Here is a 22,295-nt window from a genome sequence, read left to right as displayed (position 1 = left end):
TTAGTTGCCCTGCAGCATATGGGATCTTAGTTCCCCGATCAGGGATTGAACCTGCGTTCCTTGCATTGGAAGACAGATCCTTTACCACTGGACCACCAGGGAAGTCCCATCTTCCTTCTTTTTAAAAAGCAACTGCTTTCTCATATCCTCTTGTAGTAATAGAACAGCACCCCCTATAGCAGGTAATAGCTGTCAAGCTGAGCTTATACTTCTTACCCTCCCTTGCAGCAATGTGAGGCTATATGCCAAAGTTTTTACCGATGGACAAGAGTGGAAGTGATGTGGACAACTTAAGTTCTTAAGCATGCCCTTAAGAGGAAATTGCTTAAATATTAATAATTGGTGAAGCTAGGTGAAAGGTACATAGGTGTGTACTGCATTATTCTTTCAAATACTCAGAAGGTTTGAAAATTTTAAATTAAAAGGATGAGGTTTTACAAAAAGAAAATTGCTTGTTTTCATCATCCTTTCTCTTGCCTTCCGTCATGTTCCCATCCATGGAACATGGGGGCAGTGGTAAGCCCCTTCAATCACACAGGAAAGGCAAAACCCTTCCCAGGTCCTTGTTACTCAAAGTGTGGTCTTGTGGTCCAGCAGCATGAGCATCACCAGGGAGCTTGTTTAAAATGCAGAACCTCAAGCCTCACAAGACTGAATCAGAATTTGCATGAAGCACTCTGTAAGTGTAGCAGAGTTACCATTCTGTTGTTTCCAGGGTTCTACATAGAGCACTAATAAGATGAATTGTCAAAACTGAGAAGGGCATCTACATCCATTAAAACTTTAAAAGCACTTTCTAAAAAAATGAGAAAATAATAACTATTCCCCCAGGGTTTACTATGTGCTGGGCACTGTGTAAGCAACTTACACAGGATCTCATTTATCCTCAGGACAATGGTTTCAGTCAGGTACCATGTGTTACTACAAGGGATATTCCAGGTAGTTGTCTTCTTTAAAAAAATTCCACTCTATCCCATTGTGTGGGTGGTATTGACTCCACCCCAAAATGGTCCCTACTTTGGTCTAACCCGTTAAGTTCAACCCATTCTCCCTTGGCTCAGCGACTGGCTCAGATAACCCAGCAAGTGGGAAGGGGCATCTCCTGACCACAGGAATTGGTTCAGGAAAGGTCTAATCAGCACTGAGCTCAATACTGATTGCTCCTCCAACTCTTTGCTTCCTGGTTTTTCTCTATTTTTGGTGTGTTTTGAGATATTTCTTCCACTTGATCTAAAAGACCACTGGCTTTATGATGACCATCCTCTCCTTCAATTCACCTACTGAATGTTAATTAATTAATTAGGCCACACCACACCATGCGGCATTCGGGATCTTAGTTCCCCAACCAGGGTTCGAACCTGTGCCCCCTGCAGTGGAAACGTGGATTCTTAACCACTGGACTGCCAGGGAAGTCCCTACTGAATGTAAATTTAAAAACAAAACAAAACAAAACATGCTTTTCAGTTCCAGAAAGTTTTGCTATAATCCAATCTCCTCCAGTCATCGTATTTGGGTAGAGCTGCCATCTGTCTCTTTCATAAGTTCTATTTCCTCAAGAGCTGCCTATTCTGAGGGTTCTGCCAGCTCCTTCTCCCTCTGGCTGCCAAGTCTCTTCAAGTTTACTGTTATTTTTCTCTTGCCTACTCATGACTGTTTTTACCCTCTGGCCATGGGTCAAGCACAGAGATATCTACAGGCACTACCAGTGGGAGGCGTCATCAGTCTCTACTTCTGCATTCGAGCCACGCTCCAAGCTGCCAAGAAGAGTGGTTCTCTGTGGAGCTCTTGAAGGGAAACAAACCCTCAATTCCTGCCTCCTCAGCTGCAGAGCCCTTTCCCAGCTTCTGTGATAGGGAGGTAATCAGGCTCTGCTGGGTCAGGGAGAGCCGCAAGCTACCATCTCCATGGGCAGGCTCTGCCGTTCCAGAGCCCCGGCTGAACTACTCTAATTATGGAAGTAGTACATGCTCACTGTAACAAATAGGAATTAACTTTCTCTGCCGTTCCACAAACTTCCAAGGCCAAGATCTCTCCAGAAATTAAGGCGAGATTAAGCATATTAATTTTCATCTCTCTCTGGTGCATAGAGGAATAAGGTTGGGTACTGCTGTCTTCTGCCAACGCTAGGTGATCCCAGCCACCCAGGGCCCTACTCACTGCTCTATCATAGATAGACTGCGGTTGGGGAGGTGGGGAGAGCAGGGGCTGGGGATAAGGTTTCCCTCCCAACACCCGGACATTCAGGTTGTAAGCAGTATTGCCACTAAAAACCTTGGACAGAAACCTGCACATATTTCAGATTACTTCCTTAGCGAAAATTCCTAGAATGTTGATTTTTAAATATATATATATTCTTTTAAAAAAATATTTATTTATTTGGTTGCACCGGGTCTAAGTTGAGGCAGGCGGGCTCCTTAGTTGCAGCTCCAGGGCTCCTTAGTTGTGGCTTGCCAGCTCCTTAGTTGTAGCACGTGGACTCCTTAGTTGAGGTAGGAAGGCTCCTTAGTTGTGGCTCCACGGCTCCTTAGTTGTGGCTTGCCAGCTCCTTAGTTGCAGCATGTGAACTCTTAGTTGTGGCATGCATGTGGGATCTAGTTCCCTGACCAGGGATCGAACCCAGGCCTGCATTGGGAGGGCAGAGTCTTATCCACTGCACCACGAGGGAAGTCCCGAATGTTGGTTATTTTTAATTGATTTCAATTTGAAAACATTTCATTTGAAAACAAATGCCACATTGCCTCCTGTCTCATACATCCTCACCAACATGGGATATCATCCCTCCTTACCTCTCTGCACTCTATAAGGGGGAAAAATATCTCATTATTTTAATGTGTACTTCTTAGTAAGTTTGATCACTTTTTTCTATTTTTATTAACCATTTACATTTCATCTTTATATGATTTTTACAGATGTATCCAACATATTTTGGTTTTGGTTTAACTTGGGGGGATTTTATGACAAACATTTTTTTAGAAGTACACATGCCCTGGACTTCCCTGGTGGCACAGTGGTTGGGAATCCGCCTGCCAATGCAGGGGACACGGGTTCAAGCCCTGGGCCGGGAAGATCCCACATGCCACGGAGCAACTGAACCCGTGTGCCACAACTACTGAGCCTGCATGCCACAACTACTGAAGCCTGCGCACCTAGAGCCCGTGCTCCACAACAAGAGAAGCCACCACAATGCGAAGCCCGCACACCACAAAGAAGAGTAGCCCCTGCTCACCACAACTAGAGAAAGCCTGCGCACAGCAATGAAGAAGCAATGCAGCCAAAAAATAAATAAATAAATTTTTTAAAAAAGTAAGAAGTATGCATGCCCATGGTAAAATTTTAAAAGCAGAACAAAAGGATATACGGTGAAAAGTAAGTTTCCTTCCCTCTGACTCTGAGTAACAGAGTTCTCCACTGTTACCAGCGTCTCTGCATGCTCTCAGAGATCTTATTTACACGGACAATATGATATTTTCATAAATAAAAAGCAAGTGTGAGTGAGATGAGGGCCGAGCTTGGGTACTGGATGCTTGTCCTCCCTTCTTCCTTCAGTTAAGGTTAGCCATGCACTATGCTGGGAGCTGTGGGTACCAGTAGTGACTAAGATGTGTTCTCTGCCTTTGAGAAGATGTGTGATTACAAGACGGTTTGATGAGGGTTTCAACAGAAGCACTTACACAGAATAATGGAACTTTTTGAATGTAATCTGAGTGAACATGTAGTTTCTAAGTGTCTGCTATGTGCTACACACTGTGTTACAGTCCTACAGTCCTTCCTCAATGTCCTCATTTACTCTCCCAATCACTCTGAAAAGTCAGTATTGTTGTCCCATTTTACAATGAAACACCCACCCAAGGCCTTTATAGCATGCAGAATGAAACTTCTCTCCCCAGGGGCACCATGAAGGATGAAAGTCAAGAAACAAACAAATCGCTTCTTCATTTAAAGACGTGATGTGTTCTCTTGGATCACAACCTTCCTGACACCCAGGGGGACAGGTGACTTACCAAAATCAGCCTTTCCAGAAAGACACCAAAAACATTTTTCCAGGATCCCAGAAACAGATCATGAACAAGCCACTTCATGGCAAGCCCTGTAGACAGTCAGCTTGTTGACTAGCATCTGCTTTGCCTGAGAGGACTCTGGACCTCCCTGGGAGCACTCCCAGGAGAGGAGAAAGGTTCCAGGAGACAGGCTGGAGGTGCAGTGGATTGTTCTGACTCATGGTTCTGATGGGTTCATTAATATTTACATGGATCATAAGAAATCTGTTGCATTTCTTTACACTAAAAATGAAATATCAAAAAGGGAAAGTAAAAAAAAAAACAAAAAACCCCTTTTGAAACTGCATAAAAAAATAAAATACTTAGGAACAAACCTGACCAAGGAGGTGAAAGACTTATATGCTGAGAAGTATAAAACACTGATAAAGGAAATTGAAGATTATTCAAAGAAGTGTAAAGACATCCCATGCTCTTGGATTAGAAGAATTAATATTGTTAAAATGGCCACGTTACCCAAAGCAATCTACAGATTTAATGCGATCCCTATCAAATTACCCATGATATCTTTCACAGAACTAGAAAAAATAATCTTAAAGTTTATATGGAACCATAAAAGACCCAGAATTGCCAAAGCGATCCTGAGGGAAAAGAACAAAGCTGGAGGCATAACCCTCTCAGACCTCAGACAATACAAAGCTACAGTAATCAAAACAGCGTGGTATTGGCACAAAAACAGACATACGGAGCAATGGAAAAGAATAGAGAGCCCAGAAACAAACCCACACACCTACAGTCAATTAATCTTCAACAAAGGAGGCAAGAATATACAATGGAGAAAAGACAGTCTCTTAAGCAAGTGGTGTTGGGAAAGCTGGACAGTCACATGTAAATCAATGAAGTTAGAACACTCCCTCACACCATACATGAATATAAACTCAAAATGGTGTAAAGACTTAAATATAAGACATGACACCATAAAACTCCTAGAAGAGAACATAGGCAAAACATTCTCTGACATAAATCATAGCAATGTTTTCTTAGGTCAGTCTCCCAAGGCAGTAGTAATAAAAGCAAAAATAAACAAATGGGATCTAATCAAATTTACAAGCATTTGCAAAGAAATGGAATCCACAAACAAAATGAGAAGACAATCTACGAACTGGGAGAAAATATCTGCAAACGATGTGACAGACAAGGGCTTAATTTAAAAACTATACAAACTCAATAACAACAACAAAAACCCAATCAAAAAATGCACAGAAAACCTAAATAGACATTTCTCCAATGAAGACATACAGATGGCCAATAGGCACATGAAAAGATGCTTAACATCACTAATTACTAGAGAAATGCAAGGGAATTCCCTGGCAGTCCAGTAGTTAGGACTTGGCGCTTTCACTGCCGAGGCCCAGGTGCAATCCCTGGTCAGGGAACTAAGATCCCACAAGGGCAGCACGGCCGAAAAAAAGAAAGAGAGAGAGAGAGAGAGAGAGAGAGAGAAATACAGATCAAAACTACAATGAGGTACCACCTCACACCAATCAGAATGGCCATCATTAAAAACTCTACAAATAACAAATGCTGGAGAGTGTGTGGAGAAAAGGGAACCCTCCTACACTGTTGGTGGGAAGGTAAATTGGTGCAGCCACTATGGAAAACAGTACAGAGGTTCCTTAAAAAACTAAAAATAGGGCTTCCCTGGTGGTGCAGTGGTTGGGAGTCCGCCTGCCGATGCAGGGGACGCGGGTTCGTGCCCCGGTCCGGGAGGATCCCACGTGCCGCGCAGCAGCTAGGCCCCTGAGCCATGGCCGCTGAGCCTGCGCATCCGGAGCCTGTGTTCTGCAGCGGGGGAGGCCACAGCAGTGAGAGGCCCACATACCAAAAAACAAAAAACAAAAAACTAAAAAACTAAAAATAGAGTTGCCATATGATCCAGCAATCCCACTACTGGGCATATATTACCCAAGGGGAAAGGGGTCGGGGAGGGATAAATTAGGAGTTTGGGATTAGCAGATATAAACTACTATATATAAAATAAACAACAAGGTCCTATACTGTATACCAGAGGAAAATATATGCAATAGTCTGTAATAAACCATAATGGAAAAGAAAAAAAATACACAAAGTAGATTTACATGGGCAAATATAAAAAAAAATCTCTCTAGATATACTTAAGCGTAAAGAAGCAAAGGCTATAACATATTTGTATTGTAAAATAAACAATGAAAAAATTTGCATGAATCAAAGCCAGTACAACTAGGAACCAAATATTTTGCTTCCGGGGGGAGGGATAAATTGGGAGATTGGGATTGACATATATACACTACTATATATAAAATAGATAAGTAATAAGAACCTACTGTATAGCACAGGGAAGTCTACTCAGTACTCTGTAATGACCTATATTAGGAACAGAATCTAAAAAAGAGCAGATATATGTATAACTGATTCATTTTGCTGTACAGCAGAATCTAACACAACATTGTAAACCAACTATACCCCAATACAAACTAATTTCAAAAAATAAAAATAAAAAATAAAATAGTTTTACAAGGCAAAATAAAAATTTTGCTTCCAAAAAAATTCCCTTTGGGTGTAAAATGATGCAAGTGTATAAGCTGAATCACCAACAATGATACTGATTGCTGCAATTAAAACCAAGACAGAGGTGGCCACTTAGCCTGGACTCAGAGGGTCAGGCCAGTATATTGGGAAGGTCTGATTCTCCATTTTTATTGTCAGTGTACCATGAGACTGGGCTTACCAGTCAGGCTCACAAAAGACTGAGGCTTAAACCAAATTCTGGTTTACTTGTTTATAGTCAAGAGTCACTGGAATGCTCTTAACCCTGCTCCAGACACCTCCTCCTCTCTTAGTGTTCCTGGGAAACTAGACTGCTAACCAGAAAGTTCTTGGTGAGCAGCGTACAAAGAGGAAAGAAAAGAGAGCCTTAAGGGAGATCTTTTACTCAGGCCTTTCTCAAAGGTCAGGAATGCTTGCCCCTCAAGTCCATGTTCCTTGTGTCTGAGCAGTGCCAGGAGGGCTGCCAGACTCTTGCTGACTCTTCTTTCTCTTGGCTCCATTCAGACTAGGCCGCTCTGTAAACACATTACTTTTCAGATCCATAAATCACGCCTTAACTTCCCAGGCTTTCCTTAAGGTTATTTTTTATTTATTTATTTATTTTATTTTGGCTGCACAGGCTCTTCGTTGCAGCATACAGGCTTCCCTAGTTGCATTGCACGGGTTTCTGTAGTTGCGGCACGCAGGCTTAGTTGCAGGATGTGGTATCTTAATTCTCCGACCAGGGATCGAACTGGGGCCCCCCTCATTGGGATCGCAGTCTTAACCACTGGACCACCAGGGACGTCCCAAGGTTACTTCTTATTTCTGCAGAAACATGATTTTATCTTCATTTTCCCTGTTTAATTCTCAAAATTCAGCCTTATTCCCCTCTTTCAAGTTCTTGGGAAACGCCTCATTACAGGAAGCTATCTGTGGATTACATTGATGTATCTGATTGCTAAAGCGCCAATACACAACAGTTTCATTTAGAAACCTTTTCAATTATAAAGCTTATACTTTTTGAGCAGTTCTTTTATGGCAAGTGTTATGCAACCTATTTTCATGTAATCTTCCCAATTATCACCTGAGGCAGTTACAATCATTACTCCTATTTTGCAGATATGGAAACTAAGGCTTAGAGAGGTTAAATAATTAACCCAAGATGTTATAGCTGTTAAACTGTTAGGAGCAATTTCAACCCAGGCAATCTGACTCCAGAGCCCTGGTTTAAATAATCTGCTAATTATGGAAGAAATACATACTCACCGTAACAAATAAGAAAAATATAGAAAAAAGTATAAAAAAGAAAAAATTACCCTTTGCTCATCATCCAAAGATAATCACTTAACATTACTGTTTCCTTATTGCTCTTTTCAGTCTATTTTCAATAATTATGATGGCACTTTATGTACAACTTGGTATCCCATTTAAAAACTTATATTGGGGTCTTCCCTGGTAGTGCAGTCGTTAAGAATCCGTCTGCCGGGCTTCCCTGGTGGCGCAGTGGTTGAGAGTCCGCCTGCCGATGCAGGAGACACGGGTTCGTGCCCCGGTCCAGGGAGATCCCACATGCTGCAGAGCAGCTGGGCCCATGAGCCATGGCTGCTGAGCCTGCGCGTTCGGAGCCTGTGCTCCTTAACGGGAGAGGCCACAGCAGTGAGAGGCCCGCATACTGCAAAAAAAAAAAAAAAGAATCTGTCTGCCAATGCAGGGTACACGGGTTCGAGCCCTGGTCTGGGAAGATCCCACATGCCACGGAGCAACTAAGCCGGTGCGCCACAACTACTGAGCCTGTGCTCTAGAGCTCACGAGCCACAACTACTGAAGCCTGTGCACCTAGAGCCCGTGGTCTGCAACAAGAGAAGCCACCACAATGAGAAGCCCACGCACCGCAACGAAGAGTAGCCCCCACTCGCCACAACTAGAGAAAGCCATGCTCAGCAACGAATAACCAAAGCAGCCAAAGATAAATAAATAAATAAATTTATAAAGAAAAAAAACATATTGGAAGCATTTCCACATGTTATCAAAAACTCCTTATATATATAATCTTAATTGGCTGCAATCTTTCCTCCTGAGAGGAAAAATACTTAGAAATTAGGTCATTTTTCTCCAATTTTTCTCTACTGTAAATAATTCTGCAATGAACTTCATGTTTTCCCATCCATTTCCATTCATCTTTTTCCATATTCAACATATTTCCTTAGGATAACATGGCAATTATTGCCAGCTGTCCCCAGTGTCTACCTCCTCCTTCTTTCTCATTGTAACAGAACTTGTGCTTTTTAGCTGGGTGTGGGCTACCAGAGTGATACTATGCTTCCTAGCCTCGCTTGAGCTAGATGTGGTTATGTGACCACGTGACTAAGATCTAGCTAATGGAATGTGAACAGAAGTGATACGTGCAACCTCCCAAGTTCCACCCTGAAAAGGAAGGGACATGCCCTCCCTTTCTCCTTCCTGTTGGCTGCAATGCAGGTGTGGTACTGAGCCATACTGGGTGAGAGTCATGCTTAGGATACGAAGCACTCTAAGATAGTGGAACACAAAGCAGAAGAAGCCTGGGTCCCCAGCAACTTTCCAGAGCATAGTTATCAGACCAGCTTGGATTGTATGTGGGAGAAAAATACATTTCTATTTGTTTAAGCCAATGTTATTTTGAATTTCTTAGTATAGTTAATGAAATCAGATGCCCAGTTAAAACATAGATTTTTAGAATTAAATTTACAGAGTCAAATGGTATGAATAGTTTTCAACCGCACAATGCATACAATAGGGGCAAATTACTTTACAAGAGTATACTTGCTTACCCACCAACCAGCAAAGTAAAAGCTTTTGTCTCACTAAACCCCCTCTATCATTCAGTATTAATAATTTTTTAAATGTTGACTAGCAAGATGGGTTTCATTTCAGTAGGTTCCCTCTGACTATGAGGGCATCATCCACAGCAAGGCAGAGCAGGCTTTTACATCGTTTATCCTTTTGCTGTTAATTGTAGTTATAATCACTTTTACAAAACTTTTTTGATTGTTTTTTAAATCTATGTACTGGATTGTTTAAGTGATCTTCAGTCCTTTTATACATTTGCCTTTCCTATTGTGATTTTCCCATTCCTATAGATCCTTGCCTCTTTTCTATTTAAGGAAGACTTTTCAATTATTTCTTTTAGGGCAGGTTTAGTGTTGCTGTATTCTTTTAGTTTTTGCGTAGGACACAGCAGGCTTTGACTCACTCCCTGGAACTCTTCTCTGCACTCCGGCTGGCTCAGTCCCCCGTCCCTCCAGGTACAGCCATTCTTATGCTGCAGGGGAGAAAGAGGTAGGCCATCACTTTGCTCCTGGCCACGCCATGTCTGTAACTCTCAGGCCAAGTGTCTCAGACTAGTCTGATCTCAGAATTCTCAATCTGATGGGTCTTTTCGGGGAAAATGAATTATCTGAGCACATAGTCCTCTAACCTACTATCCAACCCATCGTTTCTTCTCCGTCCTCACTGTGTTTAACCTGCATTCTCTGTAGATCTCATTACCCTCCAGGAATCTCTGGTTGCAGCTTCTATTTGCAAGAATTAATCAGTATCAGTAGATCTAGAACCTTTCTTTGGAAGCGTCTCTGGCCTCAGTGACTGAAAAAGAATCCTGCTAGAGTTGATATGGAGCAAAGCCACTTTCTGGTAATGGGATTAACGTACCAGGGTACATTTTAGAGTCCTGACTTCTTTCTGATGAAGGAACTCCTGCCCAGCTAGAGGTGATCCTAGCTTCAAATCATGAGAGCCTCTTATTCTTGGTTAAAGTAAAACCTGCAGGCATGACCTACAGCCATCATTCCCCAATTAGAGACAAACTAGTGAACTCAGCTTTCTAACTGCTCAGTCAGGCATTTTGGATACTTATGAGAAAAGCCTCTTGCTGAAGTCGGGAAAAAAGATTATTCTTGCTTGTCTAGACTCCTTTGGTGCACTGTAAGAAGACCTTGTCAACTTCCCATTGGTAGTAAAATCTCATGAAGGATACACTAAAGGCTCTAAGCAGTGGTCCCCAACCTTTCTGGGCTCAGACACCGGTTTCATGGAAGACAATTTTTACATGAACAGCGGTTGCGGGGGGGGGGGCGGTGTTGGGGAATGGTTCAGGCGATAATGCCAGCGATGGGGAGCAATGTGGAGCGGCAGATGAAGCTTCACTCGCTCGCGCCCTGCTCACCTCCTACTGTGAGGCCCAGTTCCTAACAGGCCACAGACCGGTACCAGTCCACGGCCTGGGGGTTGGGGACTCCTGCTATAAGAACAACAGACATACTTATTTTTAAGTAATAAACCCTAAAAAGCAGTACCATCTGGGAATGTTAAAAACACCAAACCTGGGAATTCCCTGGCGGCCCAGTGGTTAGGACTCAGCACTTTCACTGCTGGGGACCAGGTCTGACCCCTGGTCTGGGAACCAAGATCCCGCAAGCTGCGCAGCATGGCCAAAATAACACCAAACGTAGTGAGTAATTCATTCTGGAAGTCATGTTTAAAATTACCAAGGAAAAAATATATACTTAACAATAAATAGTGATAATGTCTGGGTGATAAGAATGTGGTGCATTTATTTTCTATTTTTTTATCTGTATTTTCTAACTTTCTAAAATGTACATATACTGTTTTGTAATAATAAAAAGTTACTTTTAATTTTAAAAAAGATGATGTGATCTTCAGAGAGAAAGCAGATATTTGGCTATGGAAAGAATTTTAATACATACAAATTATTATTATTATTGGTATGTTAGGGGCTGAAATGACGAATCTTGTCAAAGGGTTGTGGCAGAAGAATTTTTAAGTTTGGATGATTAAAATCTGTCACTTGAACTTCTAATGGGTATATGGTCAAGCACCTCTGATTTTTAAAAAATCAAGTTAGCAAAATAAATAAATAAAAAATCAAGTGAGGTATATAATTCAGTCTTATTCTTTCAATCTCGGTCTATCATAGACTTTGTATCTCATCTCTTTCCTTTAAGCAAGATCAAGCTTTCAAGCTTCTTCTTCTTTTTTTTTTTTTTAGATGTTGGGGGTAGGAGTTTAGTAATTTATTTATTTATTTTTGCTGTGTTGGGTCTTCGTTTCTGTGTGAGGGCTTTCTCTAGTTGTGGCAAGCGGGCGCCACTCTTCCTCGCGTTGTGCGGGCCTCTCACTATCGCGGCCTCTCTTGTTGTGGAGCACAGGCTCCAGAGATGCAGGCTCAGTAGTTGTGGCTCACGGGCCTAGTTGCTCCGCGGCATGTGGGATCCTCCCAGACCAGGGCTCGAACCTGTGTCCCGAACCTGTGTCCCCTGCATTAGCAGGCAGATTCTCAACCACTGCGCCACCAGGGAAGTCCGAAGCTTCTTCTTTCTTGATCTACTTGTTTAGTTTTGGTAGTCAGAAGGCCTAGGGAAGATTTTGTTTCCTCTCCTGTTTCAAAGATAACTCTCCGGTTACCCAGTGAGTTAATACCACAGGCTTAACTTCTAGTCATTGGAAACTGGGTTTATCTCTTTGTAATAATGAGAACAGGATTCAAAGTAAAGGGCCATTAGAGCCACTTGTTCTTGGTGAAAGGGCCACAGATCAAAATCAGGAGGATCTGAGCCCCAAATGAGATATCTCTGATGTAAGAATACCATAAAATTAAGTACAAAGGAAGAGGGGAAAGAGGACTACTTGAACAGCACTGTGATTACATGGTGAACATGTACCAGGCCATTAGCTCTTCTTCAACATTTACATTTTGGGTTGGTCTAGCCTGTAGGAAAGTTTGTCTTTATCATTCTTCCACCTGTCCTTTCAGCACCTTTTTCCTTCCTCCTGGGACCCCCAGATACCTCTTTTGTGACCCATCCCCACAAGGCCTAGCTCTACCTGTCAAGATGTCAGTTGTGGCAGATACTGTTAGTTAACCTGTCTATTCTTCGTCCTTCTTTTTATTTTCCAACAGAGCCCTGATTTTGTGCAGGCAGATGGTCAGGAGAGACTGGGTCCCCTGGAGGTGAACCATGATGGGTGAAAACCAATACAGTAGCTAGTCTTTTTACCTTTGATAATGATTGGTTTAGGTTTGGTACATGACACAATGCTTGTCTGCATGTATTACGTGGATTCCATTGCCATCTTCCCCAACATGCTAAGGATGGCAGAGGAGAAATATGGAAGTATTGGGACCATGATGGTGTCATTATGCCACTGAATTAATCAACCTATAACTGCCCTACCTTTGAACATTTTGTTGGGTTTTCTGTTACTTGCAGCTGAAACTATCCTATCTAATATTCCACCAAATCCCGTTACTTATTTTGTCAACTCTGATAATATTGTTTCAATTAATATGCAACCACTCCTTGAGTGACCTTTTAGGTACAGGAACATGCCTGGCACAAGAATAAGAAAATATATTGAGACATATTCAGAATTTTCTATTAAGGTAAATATCACCCTTGTTTTTTCAGACACTTTTGTAAACTGACAATTTCTTTGAAACTACCCTCTGAGGAGAGGCTTCCGAGTTCTTTGCAGCTGAGGAAAGCAAAGTTGTATATAGGCCAAAATGACACAAGCAATTAGTGGCAAAGCTGCGGAAGCAGCTCAATTTTCTAATTCCAAATCCCTACACCACGGCACACAATGCCAGTAAAGTGGAAAATATGTGGCAATGGGGCAGGTCGAATGGGAGGTATTAAGAAGCCTACAACGTCCCGCGAAGCAATCCGATGGCTCTACTACCGCTTGAAGTCCGCTGTGGCTCCAAGCCTGACATGGCTAGGTTGGGCTGCAGTCGCCGGTCACAATGCCCCTAGAATACATTGCGTTGGAGCAACCGGCCTGCGCCGACCTGAACTTTGTCCACCCAGAAGACACCCCTTTACATTACATGGCCCCGCAGTCCGCCCAAGACCCAGCGGACTACTCAGGCTAAGACTAGGACCCGCATTCCTAGCCACTCAGGCATCTCACCTCGGCCGGACCAAAGTTTCGGGCCCACAGGGTACTGCTGGCCGAACCCACATTTCAGTACCGATACTCTTCAGGTTCCGGATTCTCTCCGTCTACTTGCTTTCCTTCTTCCCTGAAACATTACGTCCCTCCGTGGTCTCCCTAACGCTCCACTTCACCAGGTCTGTGGGCACGAAGCTCACGGGGGAGACCCAGACAGCGGAACCGGAAATGCCTGGAAAAACTGAGGGAAAACTACATCTCCCAGAATGCCGGGTGAGCCGGGGGAGGGAGGTTCTCCGTTAAGGCGCCCGATTGGTCAACACTTAAAAGGGCCTGCCCCCTCCTAGGTCACGCTAGCCAATCAGAGGCAGAGCTGCGTAGAAACATGGGGGCCGGCCGCATCCGGCGGCTTTCCCGGCAGGTCCAGCGTAGGGGAGCATGGGAGCGTGGGAGCCTAACGGTGGCGGCGTCTCTCGGTCTCGAGTCTCGGCTGGGCGTCGCTTTCTGTTGCTGTAGCCTGGTTAGCGGGAGGCTTCCTGAGATCTTTAGTCTCGGAGCCATAAGTGGGGCCCGGCCGGCCCGGGAGTCGGCCTTTACGAGGCTGGGCCGGGGAGAGGAGTCATAGGCTCAGGTCTTAAAGGGTGTGGGGATGCGAGGGGGTGCGTGTAGGAGCTTGGCAGCCGAATTGGCCCCTCCAAGTACTATTTTCTCCCTTCCAAGATCTGTTGCGAAGTCCCTGTGGCGACTTGAAAACACTACCACTTCTCAACATGGCATCCACACTCTCTACATCCGGGGCCCAGGTGAGACCGGGTCCCTTCTCTCGGTCCAAGTTGCGGTCGCTCCTTTCTGGCCTCTGCCTGGCCTCTTTTGGAGAAGGGTGAGGCATGCCCGTGATGCGAGGGGTCCTGATCCCCAGAGAGCCCTTTCACCAAGCTGTCTTTGTTTCTACCAGGCATATAGGAAAAATGGCTTATGAGAGCCTTCCTTTTAGAACCACCAACTGGGAGCAGGGCCCATTGGAGAAGGCTATTACAGGGTACCTCAAAGTGTCTTTCTGGAATGCTGCTCAAACTTAAAGAATTCTAAGCTTCATTCCACACCTGTTGAATAAACAGAAACAAACAGAAACCCCAGGTGATTCTTAATCACACCAGAGCTCTATTGATTTATACGTTTGGTAAACTTAGGGAAGGAGGAATAGGCCTGAATATGATGCAGTGAGCTTAGCCATGAGTGTGACCAAGAAGAAGGAGAGGGACCAGCAAAGGGAAGGATGTTGGGAGAACACTGGACCTCCTGTCCTGTCATGATTCTTCCCGGGCTGCTCAGTCTTCTTTCCCTTAGAGCATCCCTACGTAATGGTTTCCTTAATGGTTCCCTGAGAGTTGTTCCCTCATCTTTTCTCTTCTAATAGGCTCTTATAGAACTTCTCCCAGTTTATCGTTTTGGTCCTTATACCACTATCTCCAGTGGTGCATTTTTACTCTCTCCTTCCTAATCCCCACCTCCAGCCCTCAGAACCCATTCATACCCCCTCGCCAGCACTCAGGGACCTTTTCCACCAAGCCCTTTTCTCCCTTGCCTCTGATGTTTCTAGCTCTTCTCAGCCTTCCCAGACTGAGTAAGGGGGTAGCTTTCCAGCTTCTTGTCCTGAGATGGGCTCTCGTGTTGTTTCAGGGGCCAGTGCTGTTTGAGGACCTGGCTGTATATTTTTCTCAAGAGGAGTGTGTGAGTCAGCACCCTGCCCAGAGGTCCCGCAGCAGAGACACGCCACAGGAGTGTTTGGAGGATATGGCATTGATGGGTAACAATAGTTGTTTTCCCTGCATTTTTGAACTTTGGTCATTTCTAGGATTAGGATTGCATATCTCATCCGCATGTTGGTATGGGGGAGTGGGACCTATCCCTGAGTGATTTATGTGGACATGACAAGAACTTGCATGAGAGTGCAATTTTCAAAGGGTGAGTTGATTCTTAAAAGGCAAAAATTGGCAAGTCCCTGACGGTCCAGTGGTTAGGGCTCGGTGCTTTCACTGCCAGGAGCCCCGGACAGGGAACTAAGATCCCATGCAAGCCATGCAGCAGGGCAAAAAAAATTTAGGGATTTCCCTGGTGATGCAGTGGTTAAGAATCCACCTGCCAAAGCAGGGGACATGGGTTTGAGCCCTGGTCTGGGAATATCCCGCATGCCACGGAGCAACTAAGCCTGTGTGCCACAACTACTGAGCTTGTGCTCTAGAGCCCACGAGCCACAACTACTGAAGCCCGCATGCCTAGAGCCCGTGCTCCGCAACGAAGAGAAGCCACAAAAATGAGAAGCCCGCACCACAATGAAAAGCAGCCCCCGCTCTTGCAACTAGAGAAAGCCCGTGCGCAGCAGCAAAGACCCAACGCAGCCAAAAATAAATAAAAATAAATAAATTTATTTTTAAAAAAATTAAAAATTTTTTAAATTTGGAAATCGCTTTAATCTTAAGCGGATGGTATGCGTTTCTCATCTAAGAGGAACTATAATGTAGAAACATTAGTCATTTTATCCTAGTCAAGGATAAATCCTTGACTAGGGTTGACTGTTTGAACTTTCCCAGAACTCACATTTTATATTATCTACTTATGTCTTCATCGTGTTGTTTTCCTCTACCTTCTTGAACATGTGAAGCATATTTATAATAGCTCTTTAAACATTCTTTCTACTAGTTTTATCATCTGTGTCATTTCTGGGTCTGCTTTTGTTGATTGATTTTGCTCCTAGTTATGGGTCATATTTTTCTGCTTCTTTACATGCCTTGTAATTTTTGATTGGATGTTGGACATTGTGAGTTTTATGTTGTTGTATGCTGGCTGTTGCTGTATTTTCAAAACAATTTTTGGACTTTGGGGTAAGGTGCTAATTTATCAGTAAGTTACTTGGGATCAATATTATCCTTTCAAGGCTTGCTTTTTGCTTTGTTAGGGTGTGTTCAGAGCAGTCTTTAATCTAGGGCTGATGTGGCCTGCTGCTAAGGCAGTGTCTTTCTAAGCATACTGCCTGATGCTCTGTGTGGTAGGGAGTCTTTCCATTTTGGCTGGTGGGAGCATGAACTATTATGTGAATTCTGGAGATTGCTCTTTCTATTCCTTTCTGGTGGTTCTTTCCCTGACCTGGGGTAGTTTCCTTAGATGTATTTACAGATTAATATGCAGCCAGAGTCTTAAGGGGACCCCATCTAGACGCCCAGAGATCTCTGCCTGGGCATCTGCCTCTTCTCTGGTATTTTGCTGTCAAATTCTAGCAGCCTTGGCATTCCTGAACTCGGTCTCCTTGAATCAGCAAAACCACTGAAGACTGGATTTCCACACACTGCCCTGCAGCCCAGAAACCCTTTCCAGGCAGTGAGCTGGGGCAGTCATAGGGCTGTTGCTTTGGAAGGAAAGATCCCTTTTGGATTAATATATTGGCTTTATAAATTAAGACTATTTGGGGGCTTCCCTGGTGGCGCAGTGGTTGAGAGTCCGCCTGCCGATGCAGGGGATATGGGTTCGTGCCCCGGTTCGGGAAGATCCCACATGCCGCGGAGCGGCTGGGCCCGTGAGCCGTGGCCACTGAGCCTGCGCATCCAGAGCCTGTGCTCCGCAACGGGAGAGGCCACAACAGTGAGAGGCCCGCGTACTGCCAAAAAAAGAAAAAAGAATATTTGGGAAAATATTAAAAACTAATGCTTTTGGGCAGGCCTGAGTTTTGTCAGCCATCCTACAGCTTCCTGGTCCCCTGTGTAACTAGTTTGTTTTCCCCAGTACTACTTGAGGGTGTTTATGTTTTGCTTTGTTTTGTTTTTATCAACAGGAGGAGAAGGCAAGATTGAGATTAATCAGAAGCTAAGGCTAGAATCTATGGGACTTGAAGAGCTTGCCCTAGAAAAATACTCCATTGCTGTGCCCCTTGTCTATTACCCAGAAAAATCCTCTGAGCATGGAGTTGGAAACCTTGAAAGGAAAATGTCAGGTAGAACTCCTGCTTGCAAGAAAAGTTTCATAAGCCTTTTAGTTACCATTGAAAACCACACCCCTTTGATAGAACTATCTCAGTGTTTAGGAACCAGAGCACTTTCTGAAATTCTTGAATTTCCTGGGGAAGAAGCCAAAAATTCATACAAGTGTCCTGAATGTGACCAAAGCTTCAGTGATAGCTCATACCCTGTTTTGCATCAGAAAACGCATTCAGGAGAGAAAAAGTATAAATGTGGTGACTGGGAGAAGATTTTCAATCACAGAGCCAACTTGAGAACACACCAGCGAATCCACACCGGCGAGAAACCGTTTAAGTGTGCCGAGTGCGGCGGCAGCTTCCGCCAGCACTCACATCTGTCTCGGCACATGAATATCCATGTAAAGGAGAAACCCTACACCTGTGGCATATGTGGAAGAGGTTTCATGTGGCTCCCAGGATTGGCACAGCATCAGAAAACCCACACTGCCAAAAAAGCCTGTGGTAAATATTTTGGTCAGAAAACAAATCTGGCTTTGCCTGAGAAAAGGCACGGGTCAGCCAGCCGGCACCCATGCAGTCTGAGCAGGAAATGCTTTGGGCAGCCCTCGCACTTGGCCCTCCCCGAGTGGGGCCACGAGGACAACCCTGAACACTGCAGCGACTGCGGGGAAAATTTGCTTTCATTCTCAAAATTCGAACCCTTAAAGCGTCCTGAGTGTTCACTGACCTTTCTTCGTATCTCTGAGCTTATCTCCCATCAAAGCATTCACAGAGGGGAAAAGCCCCATAAATGCAAACCCTGTGCAGAATGTTTTATTTTGGACTCAAAGCTTGCATGCCACCAGAAGAACCACACAGGAGAACCTTTTAAATGTACCATGTGTGGGAAAAGTTTCAGGTTGAAAACACATCTCATTGTCCATCAGCAAATCCATGCGCAAAACACCACGTAAATATAGCAAGTTTTCATTAATGCTTGTGCTTCTCAGTATTTATACTGAAAACTGGGGCACAATTACCCTTTATGTGCCAGGTACTGTGCTAAGCATTTTACACACATTCCATATAACATATCATTTAATTTTCACCACAACCTTGATTTAGGCACCATGATTTCTGTTTTATAATCGAGGAAGTATAGTCAGTGTCACAGCTACTGAACAAAGCCAGAATTCTAACTCAGTAGCTCAGTTACTATCCAGATTCCATTTGTATGAGCCGGAGAAAGATACAGAACTTATAAAAAAAAAATTCAGTTTTCACTAAAATGAAGGTTATTGCTAGAGTTCTTTTAATTTTGTTTACATGATTTTTAAGTAAGTTTTAGAAGGCAAATTTATTTATTTGCTAGTTCTGCAGATCTAGGATCTAGGAAAGTAAGTACCTTTATATATATTTTATACTTTTTTTTTTTTTTTGCTGTAACAATCAGAATGTAATGTTTGTATGAGATTATTGTTTTACATATGAATTTCTGGAGGGGTTTGGAAGCTTTTTTCCTTCCATGTGAAGTGTTCCCAAATGGGTTGGACTAGTTAGTGTCGAGGTGGCTGTTAGTATCCGTGAAGTTAGTATCCATTCTCAGATCTGATGCCACTGGCCTTTGTGATTCAAGTATTTGGAATCACACTTAGTGATTCCAAAGCACTCCCTTAGTGCTTCATCCCAAGCCTGACTTACGTATATGGTTACAAAGCAACTGAAAGACTGTTCAGGACTTGAGGTTCAAACTCCATCCCTATAATCAGATTGCAAACTCTACAGAGTGTAGTTTTAGTTTAGTTTAGGTTTTAGTTGAGTTTGGTTTAAGAAAAAAGTTTTTCTTCCTCATATCCAAAGAAAGATACATATAGAAAATTGTTAGAACTTAATCAAAATACTTGAAAATATATAGGTCTTTAGATACTGCTGTTACATGTAAATACTGGAGCAAAATATTGTTAAATGGAATGGTTATTAATGTTAAAGAACCAGGGGATCTTGTAAATGTTACATTCATGTGGAATTTCTCTTTAAAGCAAAATTGTATACCTATCAGCAAAGCAGCATTTAAAGGGGTTTTTGATTGGGATGTGAGAATGGTCTTATTCTATATAAATGGTATAAAAGTATGGCATTTACTAAAATGGGATTATCACTGGGAAACCTCAGGAGTAATAATAGACCTCTTTAGGACTAATTGGAGGAAAGTAGTACCTGGAAGGTAGGGTCTTTCTACTGAACAGCAGATTGAGAACTGAATGTACAAAAAGGTGCTGGCTACTGCTGTAAGTTCTTAACAGTGATTAGAGGCAGGAAGATTCTGTTGGTGAGGAAAAGGGAAACCAATAGCCCTAACCCAGCTCACCCACTCCTTTCCCCCTTTTCCTCCTTCTTCTTTTGCTTCTTGTTTGCAGATCCACAGTTGAGACCCTGTGCTCTGTATGTCAAGGTCACACTTGGCTCATTGTTTCCGATGTCTCCACTCTTAGGATACAGGACACCAGTCTGCCGGGCCTTTGGGGTCTCAAATAAAAAAGCGAGGTCTCCTATAGGTTCTTCAACAAGTCTCTCTGTCTGAGGTGTTTAGAATTGTGTAGAAAGATGGTCTCCAGTTAGGTTTCTTATCAGCCAGCTCTGGGATATAAAGACCTTTGCTAAATATCATAAAGTACTGCCTCCCTGCTTTCCTGCTTCTGCCTTCCGTGGGAGCAGCTGGCACAGTGTACCATTGGCACATAGTAGGGGCTCCCATATTTCAGTTAACTGAAGAGTTGCAGGGTCGGGGATGAAATTGGGAAAGAGGTCCCAATTGGGAAAGAGTAGCAGAGTTGCTGCAGAAAGAAGTAGAGAAGACTATTTTAGAAGGCATGTGGACAGAGTGGCGCTGACCTGAAACATGGAAGCTGTCATCCTTTCCTTTGTTCCTAAGAAAGTACAGGGGAAGGTGAAAATTCATACCATAAATGACGTTCTGCACTCAGCATGGGAAGTTACCTTTCCAGATGAGGTTTTCTTCACAATTAACTTCAGTTTTTACATTTTTATTTTCTAGATTTTGGAAGATTATGCCAAACCTCCATAAGAGATTAGAAAAATATCTTTTACAAAGACATTAATATATACATGAGTATAATTAAAATGCCTTTTTGGTGTAATATTGTTAATGATTGTTATGCGGAGGAAAAAAAAATCCCTGAGTGTCAGCTACTGTGAAAGAGGCATCTTTTCAGTTGTTGCTTTATTGTGCACTTGCACCTAAATCCATTTGCTGGATGTAATTCGAGCTGCTCTGAGCCCAAGGAGTTGAAGGAAGCGGTCAGTATTCATCAGTGAGACCCATGCTGGTTTTATACAGATGGATTTTTCACCTTCTATTTACAGTGTTAACTGACAGATTCTACAGATGGTCATTAATTTAGAGACATCATTAGCCTACCATGTTACTTTCAATGAATACTTGGATGAAAGTTAATATAGGGATGAAAAACTAAATGCAGGAGGTTATTGCTAGGAACAGTTGGTTCACAACATTTTGCAGCATGGATGTTGACACGGGCAGAGTGAAAACTTTGTACTGAAGAATTCAATTGTTGAACAAATTTCTTTGGTTTTGTTGTTGATGCAGTGATGAAAATGTGTATTAAAGTCCTTAATGTGATTGCTGGACTATCAGGTTCTCTAACATACATCATTGATGAAACAGCATTATTCCAATAGCATGCAGATGTTAACAGTTTACATTTTGTAATTAAAGAAACTGTGGAATTTAATTGTTATTCTTGAAGGAGTTGAACTCAAAATAGTTTTGTTTACAGCGTTGTTGCAGTAGGTAATAGTCTATTCACATCTCTGCATTTAACATAGAAAATGACTAACCCAGTAATTCAGGGAGTTAAAACTAAAAACAAGTGACATTTCACAGCAAATGCTGTTCTGAGTCTTTGACTCCTGTGATTCCATATAATTAAGTGGCATTGTTCTGATGACTGCAGCATGTCATACAATCTGATACTGCAGATTTTGCTCAAAGTAATCTGACAATTTACTGCATATGTGTACTAAGCAGGTTATAGTTTATCTGAATAAAGAGTCTATTTGAAAGTTCATTAAACTTGCTAAGCCTATAGGATTTCCGTTGGAAAATGTTTTTGCTTGGACATCTGTTTAAAAAGTAACTAAATAATCTTCATTAGAAGTGTTTATATTCATCTGTTTTAGTTTTGTAGATAGAGCTATTGATCTGATATCAGGATGACCATTATCCATCTTTTCACGGCCTGACTACAGGTGTTTTGTCTTATTTTTTGACAGCCTTCTTTGTATTAACAATCTAGGGAGTGTGGGGATATGATATAAATATACAGTTATATAAACCTGAGAATATGCTGCAATCTCTAGTTCCTTTGGATACCTTAGAAGTAATATGTTTATTGGAGGCACTTGTGCTGTTTGTTTAATGTTTGGATTTTACAGTTTTTGGTGTATTCTCATCAGTCTTAGCTCTAGAGTTCAAGCTCTCACTGGGCAGTGATTACTGTCTGATGTGCAATTTGGCATCTAATAAATGCTTTTTTATGATGATGACAATGAAGTGAACTTTAAAATTTTTTTTTTACACTTTAGTAGTTTGAGATACCAATGAGTTGTGACATTGTGTGGCAGGATTGTGGCTTGGAAGGGGTTAATGAGTGACTTAAGCCGTTTAATAATGGAGGTAAAATCTTTTGCTCGCCGAAGTCAGAAGAAAACTCCAGCACAGCTCCCGGGAGACGGCGTTAGACGTCATCTTCCCTTCCAATCTTTGCTCCACGACGGCTATACCTCCG

At 42.8% G+C, this 22,295-nt stretch overlaps 2 protein-coding genes across 3 annotated transcripts in view; one reads left to right on the top strand and one right to left on the bottom strand.

Moving 5' to 3' along the window:
- NAA60 (N-alpha-acetyltransferase 60, NatF catalytic subunit) overlaps positions 1–13,716 on the bottom strand; it is a 38,575-nt gene extending 24,859 nt beyond the window's left edge. The window contains exon 1 of the mRNA XM_060031625.2: positions 13,536–13,716. The gene's annotated coding sequence lies outside the window, so the exon portion shown is untranslated. The remainder of the gene's footprint in view (positions 1–13,535) is intronic.
- A 239-nt stretch (positions 13,717–13,955) lies between these two features.
- Positions 13,956–22,044, top strand: ZNF597 (zinc finger protein 597). Of its 2 annotated transcripts, XM_060031621.1 has the most exons (4): positions 13,956–14,148; positions 14,238–14,320; positions 15,198–15,324; positions 17,344–22,044. In XM_060031621.1, the coding sequence occupies exons 2-4, from the start codon at positions 14,288–14,290 to the stop codon at positions 18,438–18,440; spliced, it is 1,257 nt and encodes a 418-aa protein (XP_059887604.1). In that variant the 5' UTR covers positions 13,956–14,148; positions 14,238–14,287; the 3' UTR covers positions 18,441–22,044. The 2 variants fall into 2 exon arrangements, with proteins under 2 accessions (XP_059887604.1, XP_059887605.1); XM_060031622.1 differs by lacking the exon at positions 15,198–15,324 and having other exon boundaries at positions 13,956–14,320.
- Positions 22,045–22,295: the final 251 nt, after the last annotated feature.

The sequence above is a fragment of the Delphinus delphis genome, chromosome 15 (genome assembly GCF_949987515.2).
Source record: "Delphinus delphis chromosome 15, mDelDel1.2, whole genome shotgun sequence".
Taxonomy (NCBI): Eukaryota; Metazoa; Chordata; class Mammalia; order Artiodactyla; family Delphinidae; genus Delphinus; species Delphinus delphis.
Note: the sequence above shows the minus strand (reverse complement) of the source record. Positions and strands in the feature narration are given on the sequence as shown.